Here is a 13308-nt window from a genome sequence, read left to right on the forward strand (position 1 = left end):
GCAGAAGCTCAGGATTGATTCAGATCATAGGGTTAGTGCTAAACTACGGCTGTCACTGACAGCTGGTGGTTCTGGCACTAAAAAGCAACTGAAGCTGCCATCACTCAGTGTGCAGCTCACCATTCTCCAGGCCTGATTAGAGGTCTGAAGCACAGCAAACCATACGTGAGGTGCAGGTGGGATGCATGTGGCCCAAAGGCACTTGTTGGGTACCAAGGGTCTACTAAATGAAAGAGGCATGTACATTTACATTAGGTGAACAAAAACAAACATATTTGCTATATAGATGGGGTTTGGCATCTTGTGGGACAAGACTATAGTGATTATAAATCAACTAGATGTAAATAAAAAGGTCACATCAGGCAGTTTTAGAAAAAGGAAGAAGGCAATTGGCTGCTATAGCAAGCAGCAGCAGTCCCAAACTCTAGAAACACATTCTGTAGAGATCAGAGACATTCCTTACTGGATTCTCCTCTGTCTGCAGGATATAGAAAGAATAAAATGTGTTGTATGAGCATAGGCTTTGTTCATTTGGAGGCTTTAAAAACAGATTTATTTCCTTTGTGAGAGATCTGAGCAGCTTTGCAAATCACTCTTAATCTTAAGCACATGCTATACCACTATAGACGATAAAGAGTTTCTACTGCTCTCAATATACAGTACTGCATAAAACACCAGTATAGACTGCTTGGGTGCTGGGTTTGTGCCCAACTAAAGAGCTGCATGGAGTATGTACCAGGTGTGTACAAGTGTCCTCCAACCCCCCTCATTCCAAAAATCACTTCATTAGGCTTACTGAACTAAGCAGGACTTCATACAAGCCTTGTTTGCTACTATAGGCCCAACACTTCATCAGATCCAAACTGCCCTTCTAGAATAGTTATTTTGCTTAATGGACTTCTCCTGCCCCCTTCCCATTGCTGGCTTGGCTGCATTTGCAGTGCAGGATGGGAATTTCAGCCTAAAACTAAAATGTCTAAATCTACTTGCAGCCACAATCTAAGACTAACCTATCTAGCCCTGGAAAGCAAAAAAAAAAAAAAAAAAAAAAAAAAAAATCACTATACATACGTTTTCTGAAGCTGCTCCGGTCTGCACTCCATCGGCAGATGCTGCGTGCAAGAGACAGCCGACAGCGGTTGAGAAATGCTTGGGAAGTAACGTAGACTTACTATGGGGCCTCCGTTGACGGCTGCCTCCTCTGCTCCCGCCTCCACAGAGAAGCCGCCGCTGGCAGCTCAGCGACCGGAGCGGCTTTAGAAAAAAAGGTATGTATAGCGATTTCTTCTTTACAGGGCTAGATAGGTTGGTCTTAGATTGTGGCTGCAAGTAGATTTAGAGATTTTAGTTTTAGGCTCCATTCACACACACCTATGCGGTTTCCTTTTGAGTGTTTGTGCAGTGCTTTTATGCTTTTTTTTTTTTTTTTGGGCAAAATTTGTTGTGGGGCAGATAAAAAAAAAAAAAAAAAAAAAAACGCAAATCACCACAAAATCGCAGAAAAAAAAAAACTAACAAACCACTACATGCTTTTCTGCAGCTTCTGAGGCTGAACTATTTTAAAGAGAAGGTCCAGCCTGGGTGAAAAAAATAAATTAAAAAGTTAGCAGCTACAAATACTGTAGATCTTGACTTTTATAATAGGGAACTTACCTGTCGGCACCCCAGCAGATATTCGGATTGACTCCCGGGTGCTGCCGCAGCCATTCCTGTTAAGGGAACCCGGCAGTGAAGACTTCTACTTCTACTGCGCATGCTTGAAGCTCCCAGCGCTTTCTAATTGGCCCGGCGGCGGAGAAAGGAGGAGGAGGGGGGGGGGGGGGCGAAACTCCGGGAGATCGAGCCGGGGCCCTTACATTTTTTCAGTTACTTCCTGGTTTCCAGGTCTAGGCAAATAGTGTCATACATCCCAGGAGTCTTCAGGAGGGGCTTTCTCAGCTAAGCATACCTTCCTGCCTGCATGCCTGAACTAAGGGCAGATAGAATCCAGGAAATTGATGCTACATGAATCATCTGCCCTTACTCAAGATGGCCACAGCCAGATATGCTAGGGGGGTGTTTTTTAAAGTGATTTCTAAGCAAAATAAAGCATTGAGACAGGGATAGATGGGGGGAGCTTGCTTTAAACATTAAAAATGAATTTAACAGCATTTTTGCTTTGTGGTGCACAAATGCAGAGTAGTTCTGATTTAATAAGAGGTGGCCTTTATATGTACCTACATGGAGTTTGCGCGTACTTGTATGGGTTTCCTTTGGCTACTCCAGTTTCCTCCCACACGCCAAAGACATGCTGGTAGGTTAATTGGCACTTCTCTAAATTGGCCCTAGTATGTGTATGAATGAATCTTATGCCACGTACACACGACTGGACTTTACGGCATACTTGGTCCAGCAAACCTGAGTCCGTCGGACAATTCGATCGTGTGTGGGCTCCAGCTGACTTTTTTTTTTCTCAAAAGTTTGACGGACCTAGAAATGAAACATGTTTCAAATCTGTCCGACGGACTCGAGTCCGGTCGAAAAGTCCGCTCGTCTGTATGCTAGTCCGACGGACAAAAACCGGCGCTAGGGCAGCTATTGGCTACTGGCTATGAACTTCCTTGTTTTAGTCCGGTCGTACGTCATCACGTACGAATCCGTCGGGCTTTGGTTGATCGTGTGTAGGCACGTCCGTTCATCGGAAAGTCCGTCGTAAAGTCCGCAGGACAAAGTCTGCCGTAAAGTCCGCTCGTGTGTACGCGGCATTAGACAGGGACCTTATATTGTAAGCTCTATAAAGACAGGGACTGATGTGAATGTACAATATATGTAAGAAGTTGCAATAAATGGTCAGCGATATAAAAATACCTGTAAAAAAAATAAAAACCTTGTTTTTTACATAGACATAGGTTTTGCTTTTTGTTTTTAATTATGGACTGCCTAAGGATCCTTGTATAAAGTGACAGTCTAGTGTGCTGAAATTAAAGTCCCATTTTGGAGTTGCTGTAGATAAAAGCTAGTCGTTTCTTCTTGCTGCAATAAAAACAAAATGACCAAAGTGCAGAGTACTGCGGCTCACAGTGCCGGCTCCCCGATTATCCACCAGACCTACCTTGGATTGCCAGACCAGTCTGTAGGGGTTGGAAAAATTCAGTTTCTCCATGACTTTCTGCACAGTGGCTCCCACTTCTTGGGGGTACGGATCCCCTCGATTTACAACCTGCAAACAGAGAGAAAGGAGAAAGCAGACTGTGTAAAGTGGCAGATGAAATATCCTTCTGGATGGATGAGGCTGGGTGACACCATCTTTGTTCAGGTATCATGTAATTCCTGGAATGAGATACCGCGGTGCAGAGATGGTACAGTCATGTAAATCCTGGTGCTTGTGTAGTTAATGGTTCTGTTTACAAACGTCTAACACAGCTCAGTCCCAGATACAGCCTTGCTACAAAGTTACACTCTCATAATTTAGGCAAATGAGACAGGGGAAATTATTTCTTCTGCCTGCAGCAGACTGATGACATTATCTCAGCCTAGGAAAAAGACCCTGATTGAAGTTCAAAGACTGCCTTTTAAAAAACAAAAAAACTTTCCTTTAATATTTTTAACAAACATGTCATACTAACCTGCTCTGTGCAGTGGTTTTGCATAGAGCAGCCCCAATCCTCTTCTTTTTGGGTTCTCCTGGCCCCGCCCTCCTGCCAAGTGCCTCCATAGCAAACAGCTTGCAAAGGGGGCACCTGAGCAAGCTTGCTCCCGAGCTGCTGCTCTGCGTGTCTATTCAGACACAGAGCCACGGCTCAGCCCCACCCCCTCTTTCTTCCCACTGGCTCACTGGCTGTGATTGAAACCAGCTCCTGCTGCTGTCTCAGCCAATGACAAGAGAACGTCCCCAGAGATCCAAGTCTATCGTGCACATCACTGGATCAAGATGGGGCTCAAGTAAGTATTAGGGGGGCTGCTGCACAGGGAAGGTCTTTTACCTTCATGCATAGAATGCATAAGGGTAAAAAAAAAACAAAAAAAAAACGGGAGCCGTTAGAACCACTTTAAAAGTGAAACTAAAGTCTTCAACCACAAACATTGCAAGCAGGAAGGCTTTTATTTCAGAAGTGACTCTGTACGGCTCTTCTGCTATAAATGCTGCTCTCCTTCCTAGCAGCAATGTTTCTATTGAATGTACACCGAGCCATGCACAGCTTAGTGTACATTATTAGCGGTTTTGAAAAATTACACTGTTGCTGTGTATGGTGACTTGTTAGGAATGTATTCATGTTGTAAAAGGTAATAAAAAGGAAAAAAAACGCAAAAGTGAATCTGTATCAAAGTAAACCCTGCAAGCCAGCATAGCTAATAGTTTTTTTTTTTTTTTTTTTTTTTTTTTAATACAAGTGTTTGATATCCCCACATCTGCCTTCTTCCCGTTAGATGTTGAAGCACAGACTGTTTAGACCAGGGGTCTCAAACTGACAGCCCTCCAGCTGTTGCAAAACTACAAGTCCCATGAGGCATTGCAAGGCTGACCGTTACAAGCATGACTCTCACAGGCAGAGGCATGATGGGACTTGTAGTTTTGCAACTGCTGAAAGGGCAGCCAGCTTGAGACCCCTGGTTCAGACTGAAGAAGGCAGGAGCAGAGGTAACAAAAAACTTTGACCTTGGAGCAGGAAGTGTCAGGAAGTGTCATCTGCATATGAATTGTTGGAACCTCTTAAAAAAGGTACATTTCCACCAAAATCTTACTTCGCTTTTCACTTCTACGTAATGTTAAAAAATAATTATACTCACCTCGGATTGATGCTGCATCTGTCTTCCGCTGGCTCTGCAGTGGGAACTGAGCGATCTAACACCACTGATTGCTCAGTTCTCCCCCTCTGCTCTGAGCAGAGAGCAGTGACTGTCAGTCTGCGGCTCACTGTTTTACCCTCCAGCTCTCTGTGGAGTGCTGGGCATGGGAGGGGCAGGAACGGCTGAGTGACGTCAGCTGACGTGGGCTTTAGCTCGCTGTCAGCTGAAAACGTGTCACAGGAGTGCAGAATGCACTACAGTCATGTGATCCATAGAAGTATAGCCACAAAAGCTTTGGTCCCAATTCTCCTTTAAAGATAAATATTTCCCATAATTATCCCTTCCTGTACTGGACTAGCAGATTTCATTATCAATTGTAAACTAGAAGTGCACACTACATTGTATGTTCTAACAAAATGTTAAAGTTCTCAAGGCTTGAGTGGTACATTCAGAAAATTTTCCCTGCATTTGTCCCTTAAAGTGTTAGTAAAATCGGTCTGTATATGCAGTAAAGTGTGCTTGTTATATTCACTGTGGAACCTAAGGGGTTATTCCTCTGCATTGTGCTAAAAGGCTGTTTAAACCTGTCTTCTCTGAACCTTCCCAATCTTCCAATGTCCCCAACCTATCTCCTGACAGTACAGCGCCTTTGGAGTCACTCTGCACATGCTCAGTTTGGTGTGTATTACTAGAGTGTTTTCTTTTTTTTTTGAGGGTACATGTGATTAGCACAGGGCCAATCAGCACTGTCCAGACAGAGGGTCAGGGATCCTGCAGCCTCATAAGACAGTCAGAGTAGAATGAAAACTCCTCCTACAAGCTTCAACCAGACACTTATGGAGGTACAAGACTGCTATATACTGCTGATAAGAAAAATATATTTACGAATATAACTGCATTTCCATGTTCTGTGTACTGTGGGAGACCAAATATAGTAAATGCAGGCTCCTGGGTTTAGCAAAACTTTAACCCCTTCCCATCTCCACCTCCCGAGCCTTTAAGTGGATCGAAATGCCAGGAGGCAGAGGCAGGGATTCAGATCACGCGAACGCTGTGATCAGTGATCACATGATCGAAAAGCACCTGATCGCAAGTATGCATCGGGATCTTTTTGTGACACTTCGGTTACTGTGCTGGCAGTGCGCAGGGAGTGTTCTCTCAGCACAGTATCACAGTGTACATATAGGCGCATATATGCGGCCGCTCTGCATTAAAGCCCACCCACCAAGAGGGCGCATAGATGCATGCGGCCGGAGGGAAGAGGTTAATTGCACATTACAAACTATTATGATGAATTTCAAGCTGCCTATAGAGTCCTATGTATAAACCTGCTCCAAATAGACTATTCTAAAAGTAAGATATATGTTTTAATACATGGGAATACGAACATATAACGAGGGGTTGTCAAATTTGTCTGCAATAGTTGAAATACACTTGAAGACACTCCGATAAGTGGAGATATGCATGTCGGGAAATCTCTCATACTAGAAAAGATATATGCTGGACTGATCGGGTCTATTATCCTACAGCCTCTCATAAAAAAAAAAAAAAAAAAAAAAAAAAAAAAGTGACCACTGGGTGGCAGTATAACAAAGTATTTTACTAAACAATTCCTAATAGTTTGTTATGGAACTATTAAATTATAAACATCAGGCAGTACCCACACTCCCTGAGCACAAAATACAAGTCCTTCAAAAGTAAACAATTAAAGTGGTTGTAAACCCTTACATGTACCCAGTGAAGAGACGGGCCTCTGGTGATACGCAGATGAAACAAATCCTCCTACATAAGTTGTACCTGTTCACCTGCAGTCTTCTCTACATTCAAAAGGCACACATTTATAAAGCTTGTCTGAGCTTTCAGAAAACGGGGGGTGGAGAGCTGAGGTTTAGTTCTCAGTGAGGAGAGCTCTGAGAGCTGATTGGAGGGAGGGACACACCCACCATCCACATAGCACACAGAATCAGAGCTGAGGCTGTCAATCACAGGCTGTGTGCTGGAGCTCCATTCCCCTGCCACCATTTTTCTCTTGGTTTCAGGAAAACTTGTCAGAAGGGATTCATACTGGTAGAAGAGGAACGATGCAGAAGAGACACTTAGTGCTCTTACTTGAGACAAGTACACACACGCTAGAGGAATATGCTTTGTTCATATTTCATGTGTGAGGTTTACAACCACTTTAAAGTGTATGTTCATTCAGCGGCACAAAAAAAAAAAAAAAAAAGAACAGAAACTATCCTGTCCAACAGACATAGCAGTACAAAGTTCTAGACCTACCTAACAGCAGCCAGGGCTCCCTGTTTTAAGCAATGCAGGCTGAAACCACATTTAAAATGAGCTTCCAAAAACCTTCTGCAGCCAGCTATGCCTCTGTCTTCTCGTTATTTTTGAGACCAAACAGCCATTGGGCTGCACATGTGCAATGTGTACTTGTTCCATACGATGAGCTGCAACACTGCTACAGTCAGAGTCTCTATCTATATATATATATATATATATATATATATATATATATATATATATATATATATATATATATATATAAAAATTTTCACTTTAGCAAAAGATGAACTTTTAAATGCATGTTTTTTGCAGTTTAAAAAAAAAAAATTTCAATAGGAGCCTGCAAAGTATTGCACCCACAATCAGCAGATGCAGTGTCAGGCAACTGCACAGTCTCCCTTTATCTTTCAGCCCATACCTCTGTACATGCTATCAGCTTGCAAGCTGGAGGTAGTGTGAATGAACTACGAGCGTAATAATCAGAATGTGTGTGGCCTATTCAAACTACAAGTCCACAGTGGCAGACAGGACTTGCAGTTTTCTCATTCACAGCTTCCTGTGAATGAAAGATGTGGCTGTGTGGGCAGCCATGCTTTTTTTCAAAATGTGAGAGTGGGTGCGGGGTTGGGGGAAGATCCCCCCCTATGGAGGCGGTTCACATATGTCCGGGGCGGCTGCGGAGCGCACTGCACAAAAACGCTGTGAGTCTTTGGCTCCATTTCAGGGCCAAATTCAGGCATAGAATCGGCCCTGATTCGTCCCTGAAACTGGGAACAGGGACGCACAGCGCTCCTGTGCTATCCGCAGCCCGGTATAGTGTGAACCCAGGCTAATGTGTAACATGCTCCAGAACATGAACTTACCATTTAAAATACTGTATATAATATGGGAATATTGAAAAATAAAGTAATAAAAAGATAATAACTGAGAAGCCTTACTGCCATTGGCAAAGAATGAGCAGAAAAGAGAATGACCACGTCTCCTCTCTTGTCTTCTGGAAACATATTCAGCTCTTTCTGGATATGGTCGGCAAAACACTGAAATGACAAGCAGGGTGTTAATGATTTGCCTCTGATGACGCGCGCGCGCGCGTGTGTGTGTGTGTGTATGAAAATGTCAGCTCCGTCGGCGTAGACCGGGATGCAATGCGGGGGACCTCATTCCAAGGTAAGTACTTCATAATGAGCAAGTATGTTTTTTTTTTTTTGATTTGTGGGTATACAACTGGTTTAAATGTATAATTTTAATTAAACACGTGTGTGTGTGTGTGTATGTATATATATATATATATATATATATATATATATATATATATATATATATATATATATATATATATATATATATATATATATATATATATATATATATATATATATACACACACACACACACACACACACACACACACACACACGTACGTTTAATTAAAATCATGCATTTAAAACAGTTGTATACCCACAAATCAAAAAAAAAAAAAAAAAAAAAAAAAATACTTGCTCATTATGAAAGACTTACCTTGGAATGAGGTCCCCCGCATTGCATCCCGGTCTACGCCGACGGAGCTGACATTTTCATACACAAACACACATAAAAAAAAAGTTGGTTGGTGCTTGTAAGAATACAATTAAAAAAGGGTCAGTAAACTTCCAGTGGGTTCCCCGCCTACTACAGGGGGTTATCTGCTTGTTTAGCCAGGATGATAATGAAAAGGTTGATATACTTCCCTTATTACTCGCTTTCACAAACTTACTTGGTTCTGTGTGATCGATCGCCCGAGCCCCCTCCCCAATCTTTCAATGCCAGACCAGTCACAGCTCTCAGGCATTATCCTGCACAACGCAGGACCAGCAGTCCTGCAATGCACAACAGCACACCAAGGGCTCACCCACATTCCGGAGCATCGGGAAGTGCGGGGATCACAAGCTGCTGGGGGAGCGAGGAATACGGCATTAGTATTTTATTTGTCATCCTGTAGATAAAATGAACAGTTAACCCCTGCAGTGGGGAGGAGGACCCAGTGGAAGTGTAAATATCTTTTCCATGGGGTTCAGCTTTAAGCTAGAAGGTGAGATCAGCTTTGATGCTGCTGCGTACCTGTATGAGGAGAGGGTGTGTTGGCCATCTATCGATTACGCTCCACTTCATTGTGGGTTGAACCCCCTTGGAATTATAGTACCGATAAATGGCATTCAAACTGCTACCTATGTGGGGAATATTCAATAAAAAAACAATGAAAAACATAAAAAAACCACACATAGCTTAAGTCACAAAGCCAGCACTCCAGGATAAGGATCTTTATTTTCAGTTGAACCCAATGAGGTTGGAATATCACTACAGTGACTACTACATTTTTTTTGCATCAGAGCACACTAAAAACGAGTTACAATGCGCAATTGATGTGTTTGGAAGGAACATATGCGGAAATAGTAAAAAAACAAAACAAAACAAAAAAAAAAAAAAAAAAAAAAAAAACACAAAACACACAAAAATGCCTTACAATGCATAAAAAAAAAAGCGCACTAAAATACACATGTCAATGCACACGCAATTTCAATGTGTTTTTATTTGTGCTGTGGTGTGAATGAGCCTTTACACCAATTTGCAGAACAACGTGTTCTCTGGGAATCCCAGTAGGGATCAAACAGCCCCATGATAGCCAATTAAAAAGAAACCTGTGTCAATCTGGTTGATCCTGCTGTTCACTGTCCCTCCCTCCTTGTCTGTGTCCCCGCTGCAGCCTGAGATTATGAAGACCGGCCTTTGCCACATCTGCTGAGCATGCTCCAGGTTTAGTTCCCTTCTAAGCTGTTAATTTCCTCCTTTTTTCCTCTTCTGTGCAGCCCACATGACTATAGTATCACACGTGGGTGTATACACAGGGATAAAACGATAGCCCACTACCTCCATTCTCCTCTATGTCCATTAAACAGCCCCCACTATGGGGGCGGAATATTACTTGTCGATTGATGGAGGTTTCACCTCCCTGTAATTCTAAGCACATACATACAACAGGCACAGGGTGAAGGGGCGTGAAACAGGCTGTGATTGGTAGAACCTCCCTCTAGATAGCCCACATCATGACTGGAATCCAAAGGCTGTTTTTTTTTTTGGAATATGTAACTGGAAGTAGAGGACTGGAAGCCCCTGCAGAGAGGCTGGTAAAGAGCTGGGTCAGATGACAGCTGTATATTGATTTAGACATTTTTTTTTTTAAACAAAATAAAATACAGTGCCAACATCCATACACATAAAGAGAAGGGATGATGTAAATGAAACCATGTGTGTTTAGTATTACTTTAATACATTGTGATATTAGCATAACTCCTCCCAAAAGCCAGCCCACTGCCTACATTAGGGTTGAGGGCTCTTGAGGAACATGGTGGCAAGGTGCTGTGATTTTTCAGGAAGCCATGTACAGCACCCTGCTAGCCCCTTCCAACAGCCATCATCTGCCTGCATAGCATAGATCCAGTGACATCATTGCTGGGTTTACAAAAGGCTTGTAATGAAGAAAGACAAATGTTATGGGAAAATTCTAATAACATGGGGGGGGGGGGGGGTCATGAAAGGGAGGAAGGCAAAATATAAGCAGATTAAACTTCAACTTTAAGTTGACAAACTGATTGCGAAGTTTGGAATTCAGTAAAGCTCTAGAACTCCTTACAGAACTAAGACTAAATTCCAAAATAATGTATTAAACTGCACCAAAGAGAAACTCGTGTTAACGTTAAGGGAGCCTACATATGTTGAATCGAAAAGTTTGATTATCCAGTCCTTTTGATATTCTGCTGAAATAAAAATACATAAAAAAAAAAAAAAAAAAAAAAGAAGAAGGAAATGAACTCTGTATGGGCATTCTTCGAATTAACCGAATGAATTTCAAAAATACAGTAGGGAAATTACTAAAGCTGGTGCAGCTATGCATGATAACCAATCAGCTTTCTAACTTCAGCTTGTTCAATTAAGCCTAGACAATAAAACCTGGAAGCCGATTGGCTACTATGCACAGCTGCACCAGATTCTTGTGCTACCATATTAGGTGTAAGTGACAAAACTCCAGCTGTGCCAAAAGGATGGCTGAACACTTACCGGTGGTTGAACAGCTGTACTGAGGATACTGCGTGAAGGCGATCGCCCGCTCTACACCATCGCTCTCCATTTCTTGGATTGCGGCTTCAGTTAGTGGGTCAACATATCGGAAACCAATGTAATATTTATGAGGTGCTGTTAGACGATAGACAAAATGTGTTACAGGAGAAAACAGAAAAGAAGAAGGATAAAATCAATGAGCTGACAGTGCCAATCAGGAGACAGTGTACCTTTGCTTAACCACTTGCTACCCAGGCCAATTCTGACACTTCGCTCCTACATGTAAAAATATCTTTTTTTTTTTTTGCTAGAAAATTACTCAGAACCCCCAAATATTATATATGTTTTTTTTTTTGTTTTTTTTTTAGCAGAGACCCTAGGGAATAAAATGGTTTTCATTGCAACTTTTTATCTCGCACAGTATTTGTGCAGTAATTTTTCAAAAGCGTTTTTTTGGGGGGGGGACTGTTTTATGCATAAAAAAAAACAAAACAAAACAGTAAAGTTAGCCCAATTTTTTTGCATAAATGTGAAAGCTCTTGTTACGCCAGATACCCAACATGTCACGCTTTGAAATTGCGAACACTCGTGGGATGGCACCAAACTTTGGTACTTAAATCCCCCAAGGTGACGCTTTAAAAATTTACAGATTACCCGTTTAGAGTTAAGAGTTACAGAGGACATCTCGCGCTAGAATTTTTGCTCTCGCTCTAACTTTCTAACGTTTGTGTGGTTTGAACGTCGTTTACATATGTGGGCGCGACCTACGTATGCGTTCGCTTCTGCGTTCTATTTTACTTTTCTATTTCAACACTTTTTTTTAATTCCCATTACAAGGAAAGTAAACATCCTTTGAAATAGGAAAAGTGTGTGACAGGTCCTCTTTACAGTGAGATCTGGGGGTCAATAAGTCCCCACATCCTGCCTCTAGGCTGTGAAGCCTGCAAAAAAAAAAAAAAAATTTTTGTTAGTTGCAACATCTCTGTACCATGGTCAGAACAAAAGCATCTGCTGACAAGTCATCAGTTGTTAAATTTTTAAAGTTGGTAATTTTTTTTTTTTTAAACAAAAAACATGTTATACTTACCTTCACTGTGCAGCTCGTTCTGCACAAAGTGGCCCCGAACCTGCTCTTCTGGGGTCCCTCGGCGGCTGTTTCAGCTCCTCCCCGCAAGGACTAACCACCTTAATGCGAGCTCCCTCGCATGGTGGTTAGTTATTGCGAGCGCGCTCCCGTGATACAGCCGGCGGCTATAGCCGCTCACTGTATCACTCGGCCCCGCCCCCCGGGGGCGCCGCGTCATTGGATGTGATTGACAGCAGCGCAAGCCAATGGCTGCGCTGCTTTCAGTCCATCCACTGTAGCCAATCAGCGGCCAGGTTGAGCGGCGAAATGGATGTCGGGAGCGAGCGGCTGAGTTTCGAGGTGTCAGGTAAGTAAAACGGGGGGGGTGGCTTTATTGTCAAAAGTTTTCACACCTTAACGCATATAATGCATTAAGGTGAAAAAAATTTTACCTTTACAACCCCTTTAAGGAAGCAGTGGTTGGCTTCCAGGCCCGCTCCTTAACCAGCTATTGTTAAAGATTTGCATCTGAAATCGCAGCTGCTTTAGAAATTCATAGTGAAAACAGACCTGAAATTCTCAAAGCACCACCTAGCCTTAATTCGAATAAGTGAGGGTTATAACCCCCCCCCCCCCCCCCCCCCCCCCCCCCCCCCCCCCAACATCAGGTCTTTTTGCAATCCATGTTCAATTGGGGAGATATCCTTTCACTTCCTGTTGTGGCTCTAGGAGAGGAAGTGAGAGAAAAGGCCTCCAAAATTGAGGAAGTCCCTTGTTGTCACTAGAACTAGCATCCACATTAGAAGATTTCCTGTCCATTCTTTTCACTAATAATGGTAAAACAGGACAAATAGAAAAGGTGAATGTCCCTAATGGGGGCAAAGACGGCAATCCAAACACACACACATTATATATATATATATATATATATATATATATATATATATATATATATATATATATATATATATATATATATATATATATATATATATATATATATATATATTATATATATATATATATATATATAATACACACATACATACATACACACACAGTGGGGATGGAAAGTATTCAGACCCCCTTAAATTTTTCAC

The 13308-nt window shown here is 42.2% G+C and overlaps 1 protein-coding gene across 1 annotated transcript in view; it reads right to left on the bottom strand.

Annotated features, from left to right (window-relative positions):
- The window catches only part of FECH (ferrochelatase), a 58122-nt gene that overhangs the window by 22900 nt on the left and 21914 nt on the right, over positions 1–13308 (bottom strand). The window contains exons 5-8 of the mRNA XM_073620267.1: positions 11143–11277; positions 9148–9254; positions 7989–8087; positions 3092–3199 (exon numbers count right to left, since the gene is read on the bottom strand). Coding sequence (XP_073476368.1) covers positions 3092–3199; positions 7989–8087; positions 9148–9254; positions 11143–11277 — 449 coding nt within the window. The remainder of the gene's footprint in view (positions 1–3091; positions 3200–7988; positions 8088–9147; positions 9255–11142; positions 11278–13308) is intronic.

Source organism: Aquarana catesbeiana, linkage group LG01, assembly GCF_042186555.1.
Source record: "Aquarana catesbeiana isolate 2022-GZ linkage group LG01, ASM4218655v1, whole genome shotgun sequence".
Classification (NCBI taxonomy): domain Eukaryota; kingdom Metazoa; phylum Chordata; class Amphibia; order Anura; family Ranidae; genus Aquarana; species Aquarana catesbeiana.